The 5,198-nt window shown below is 51.9% G+C and overlaps 2 protein-coding genes across 2 annotated transcripts; both read right to left on the bottom strand.

The window, feature by feature from the left end:
• On the bottom strand, positions 1-450 carry BXZ73DRAFT_55269 (uncharacterized protein; the record flags this gene model as incomplete). Its single annotated transcript, XM_048021313.1, has 1 exon — positions 1-450. A coding segment is annotated over one exon (450 nt), but the record flags the coding sequence as incomplete, so codon positions are not given.
• A 2,572-nt stretch (positions 451-3,022) lies between these two features.
• Positions 3,023-4,895, bottom strand: BXZ73DRAFT_81809 (WD40-repeat-containing domain protein; the record flags this gene model as incomplete). The annotated part of the gene is made up of 8 exons (XM_048023581.1): positions 3,023-3,042; positions 3,111-3,269; positions 3,309-3,367; positions 3,528-3,723; positions 3,780-3,900; positions 3,962-4,292; positions 4,456-4,474; positions 4,754-4,895. The coding sequence occupies 8 exons, from the start codon at positions 4,893-4,895 to the stop codon at positions 3,023-3,025; spliced, it is 1,047 nt and encodes a 348-aa protein (XP_047872379.1).
• Positions 4,896-5,198: the final 303 nt, after the last annotated feature.

Raw genomic sequence — 5,198 nt, 5'->3', positions numbered from 1 at the left:
TTATGACGCACTTGGAAATATGGGAGTGGATTTCGGGCAACACTCACCGCTGATCGCCAGTTCTGAAGGATCATACAAGGTGAAATCATATATCAGGTCTTTTATCTGCAGGCGATCTTGCTGGTCTTTGGTCAAATTCTTCAGCCAATCTTCATCATAGCATGGCCTTGGGAGGTATTGTGGAGCGCCGTTGTCCCGCTTGCTTTCTCCAGGCGCCGGGGGAATCCTCTTACGCATCCGTCCCCGACCTCGATGCGCCTCGTGCTCTTGATCGATACTTCGTAGGAGATTTCGCAGCGATACGCTCATCCATGCCGCTTCCTTGATGATGAAAATTGCGCGGTGGACTGGTCTCGAAGGTCCACCGCGAGTTTCGTAATCTGTTTCGTCATCACTGATGTATCGAGGATTGATTTGAGATAGTAAAAGTGCATGGCGTCGCGCGATTCTTGGAATGTCACGAGCGGAAGCCAATCGTTGAGCGTGTAGCTGAGTTGAGAGTCAGTTACAATAATTGTTCAGAGTCTCATCACGGTACCCTGCGACGGCGTGCGGTAATCCGTGATCGCCTCTTTTGCTGCCATTCCTTGTCTTCATCGTCGGGATGAGCTACAGCGGTGACGTTCGCTGTGGGTTCTCCAGAACTTTGCCGATGTGCCGGCGACTGTGGGATAGAGAACGAAGTGAGGCTGAGGGATGATGGGAACATTGATGAGACAACGCTCGAGGTGGTTGATCCTGGGGCAATCGAGGGCGTAATTTGAGGGGGGTGACCATCAAAAACCAATGAACTCAAGCTCGTCGCTCCCCCCGCGCTCGGTATTCCATAGAGCGAGCTACAAGAGACTGGAGCCAAAGGGAGCATTGGACCCTCAACGTTGATATCAACCGCCTTCGAGCATAGATGTTCTAATGACGCGGTCACCGAGCCTATTTCGAGCCCGGAGGCGTGCGTCCTCAGTGGTACTCCAGTAAATTTTTCGAGCTGAAATAAACCAATCAGTCAACAATCACAAATATGGAGACCGTGCATACGTCTGAGAGCGTTGACAGCGGTTGTTCTGAAGATTGTTGCTGAAGCTCATTGAACGTCTGTCGAAACTACACAGTCGTGTGTTAAAAAGAAATGTAGCGATGCAACAACAAAGCTCACTTCTGCAATCTCGAAAGCACCGAACAAATGTGTGAGCTGGCAATTGCACCATGGTAAGCCTACTAGAGCTGGCGCGAAACGCTATCCACAAACCTTGTCCATCATACAAGCGTCATCGAATACTTGAGCACCATGATCGTCGTCTTGAATGTCATTTGTGCATCTTTCTTCGCCCATTTGGTCGGGAGACAATTCGCGGAGTGTCTTGTTGTGTGCGGAAACTCGGTGAGAAGCTCTACGCGTGCTCATGTTTCTGCCAGTTTCCCGAGATGGGAAGAGCGTCCGCGGTAGCCAGAGTTTGAGTGGCGGTCGGAGGTGCGAAGCGGGGAGATCTGAGGTTTGCATATGTATACGATAGACTCTATATAAACATCCTAGAGTGGGCGTTTTTTCAAAGAAGGGAAACATGGAGGTTGCTCGTGGAGGAACACCAACGAAGTTGTGCCTGGGACATCGGGGCAACGAAGTGCATGAAAGCGACCTCTTTAAAGAACCAAGTGAAGCACTATCTAAGCATAACCAGGGGGAGAGCATGCGACGATGCTTTTCAGCAGGCGGACAAGGATATGTTAAACACGACAGGATGATAATGGAATGAAAAGAAGGACTCGAATGGCCAAGGACAAAGGTGAATGGATCGGCATTACGCAAGTGACTGCGGCGAATGCGATGTGAACAAAGCGAGCTTGGAGGAAAGAAGCGCCGACTCACCGAAAGCGGGACCACTCAAAGGAGAAACAGGGGCACCACGCTGACCGCACATACGAGCGATGGAAGCCGGTGGACTAAGCCGACCATTGTTGGGAGCAGGAGGGAGAATGCCGATCCTCGCAACGAAGTCCGAGAGGTCAGAGAACAAACATACCGACAATGCGACGAGTCCGAGCAATTCAAACGAGGACAGAGAAGAGATATGGCATAAATCATAGCACCGCGTGGTGGCTGCATAGTCACGGAGTATGGTAGCAAGGCAGGAGTGTGTGATTATAAGCACGAATAAGGAACTGTTGAAACTGGAATATCAAGAACGAAGCCTGCAAGGACGTAGAGAAGAGGGAGATGTGAGGTGACAGAATGTCCGTAGACGTGCGCCGAACACGACGAGGCGCGGGGGGATGCGGAGAAGAGAAACTATTGGAGGCGCGGCTTGGTGAACGCCGAGGACGCGTGCAGCAGGAGCCGCGCGCGCGAGGCGGCTATCGACGACGGAGACGCGGATCTGCCAGGATCGGATTGGTGCAGACGTTTCGGCGAGCGGGACAACGGAGACTGCAGACTGGTATAACTATTGGTACGATGCGCGCCGCGCGTGATCGCACGGCATGCGCATCATCGGGCGTCCACGCATTCTCGCACCCGCCGTGGACACCGCATAATGTATTCCGACTATAGTTCGATATTACGGCCATTCCCCTAACTTCTACGCTGAAACTCAATGCTGTTCCACGTTAACTTGGTTTTCTCTGTATTGGAATCCAACAGCAACACTAGCCAAGAGTGCGCTGAAAGCAATCGCGAGCGATAACATGGTCCTTTTCTGTATGTTCCGATCAGACATCAACAATTTAACAGCATGAAGAGCTTCACCCACCGGTAAATATCGTGTAATCCTTGCGAAGCGTTGTCCTTCTTCGCCGTCCGATGATGGGGCGATATTGAGTGTTCCCTCTTTCATAGACACTGTAATCAGTACATGGCGCTTATACGTCGTGCATAACACCTACCTCCTTGCTCTTGTCCCCTCCAGACCACCACCTTGGGCGATTTTTCATGATGATTCATCGCCGCGACAATGTAGAAGGCGTCAATACCATGGTCATAGAAAGCCTGGGACGGTGTGAGTGTTTATTGGATACACGAAGAGTTGGCTTACCGAAAGTGCCACCACCCTGTATTGGTCTCAAGAGAGAGATATAGTTCAGAACGCGAAGACTCAAAAAGCAGACGGAACACTCACCACCGTGTTTTAAGGTCTTGAACCTCTTCGCTGGGTCCGTGGTGATGTCCCAGGCGTCTATTTGTCCTGCGCTGGCTCCTATGATGACGCCGTGCCCACCGTGAATCCAAGCCATAGGCGTTGGAAAATTATCTTTGATATTACCAGGACCGAATTCCACTGTAAATTCTCCGGTGGCAAGGTCATACACACGCACACCGGATCCAATGATACTAGTCGCGGCTGAGGCGCAGGTCGGTGAAACCACCATTTTGGCACTGCAAAGCGTTAACATGATGACGTCTATGATTAGAGTGAAAACCGTACAGGAGCCCAGGCACTGTGATAGAGCGTATTGCACCCCCACTGTCAGCGTCATACACCCTGTTGAAGCTGTTAGGTAACAAAGGGTAACCAACTCGAGGAGACGACCATTACACAATGCCGTATCCGAGATACGCCGCTATGAGATGCCTCACAGCCGGGTGATGAAGGTCCCAAGCAAGCCCCGTGATGACTCCTGGGGTATAGTCCTGCAAGAGGACCTCGCTCAAGCATTCTGTCTCTGCATGCTGTGTGTATGAATGCTGAGAGTGTGGTGGCACAATTTCATTGATGAAGGTAATGGTATGATCTATGAATATTTTTGTGTGAATGCTTCGCTGTGCTGTTATAAGATACGTATCTTACCTTCTTCCAGTTTCCATATTGTTAAATTATCGTGAGCAGCAGAGGCAAGAAGCTTCGGACAGGTCGCGAGATGAGCGACGTAGAACTCATGTGCCCAGCTACCTCGAGCAACGAGCTCACCCTTTGTTAAAGGGAAGAGTGTCAATCTACGTAAACAGTCCCTATGAGCTGGAACCACTCACCTTACTCGAATTAACTTCAAGGGACACAATGTAGCCGTCTTCGAGACCGCAGAATATGACGTGAGGTGTGACCCATACAGCGCACATTACGGAGCGACCGATACGCCAGCAGTATTCGGGGGTCCCCAGTTGCATACTCCAAATACAAATTTGCCCTTTTTCTTCGGCTGTGGCTAGAAAGGAGCCGTCTTGGTTGTAAGCCAGACAAGAAATAGAGGACAAATCTGCCGCAGTTAACAGTTGCAAAGGCTCGTAAAGGATGGGCATGTTGGATAGAGTCGAAGGTGCTGATGATGGGAATGAGTTGAGGCCAGACTGGTACTCGTGTGGGCTGAAGTACGGGTGAGAAGCGAATGACAAAGGCGCACGAGGAAATCTGGTTGCGAGAGGCCGCGTCATGATCAGCGCCAATGATGGGTCCAGGTTTCTTTGTTTCGTCGCCTCTCTGCTTTATCCCATTGTTTACGTCATTCATTTCCCAGAGCCCATCTTACCGTTTCCCCCTTGTTGTGCCTGCACTGTCAGTAAGAACATACAGGCTTTGTGATCTGATTGTGATACTGCTATGACGTCATTCCATCCAGGTGCAGGCAGGGCGGCGCAGTCCAAACGAGATCGCATCTCTGCTTTGTTTGAGGAAATTTGCGTGGCTAGGGCTAGATATTATTAGAGAGAAAGAGAGAGAGAGAGAGAGAGAGAGAGAGAGATAACACGACGGGCAAAAGTTCTTTCGAAGGCTGTATTGTGGTCTTGTAAGGATGCGTGGCGCACGAGGAAGGTGGGAACACAAACCTGTATTGCGGCCTCCGAAGCAGACGTGCGCAGCCGGGCAGCGAGCGAGGAGTTCGAGATGCGGGATTGAGTCGACGTCTCCATAGACTCCTGCAAGCATTGGGAGCTGCACGTCCGCGTCGAGGGGCGACGCGGGCGACATGACAGCGCGGGTGTGGCGCGCACGCGGACGCGGAGGACTGGTCGCGCGCGAGACTGGTCGCACAAGAGACCGCCGTCACAAGCCGTCGCCGCGCACGGGGGAGCGGCGTGCCCCAACGAGCCCGTTTGGGCGAGGGAGTGGAGCGAGGGGAGGGCACTCACATCACGTGATTGCCTTTTATGGTGCGCCTGCCAAAAACCCCTTGAGTTTGACCAGCCGCTTGAGGAGGAACGACGAAAGCGGATGGAAGATCGAGCACATAGCCCCCTCGTGCCTCTCGTAAGAGCCACCAGTGACGTATGT

This window comes from Epithele typhae, assembly GCF_022376455.1.
Source record: "Epithele typhae strain CBS 203.58 chromosome Unknown BXZ73scaffold_91, whole genome shotgun sequence".
Classification (NCBI taxonomy): domain Eukaryota; kingdom Fungi; phylum Basidiomycota; class Agaricomycetes; order Polyporales; family Epitheliaceae; genus Epithele; species Epithele typhae.
Note: the sequence above shows the minus strand (reverse complement) of the source record. Positions and strands in the feature narration are given on the sequence as shown.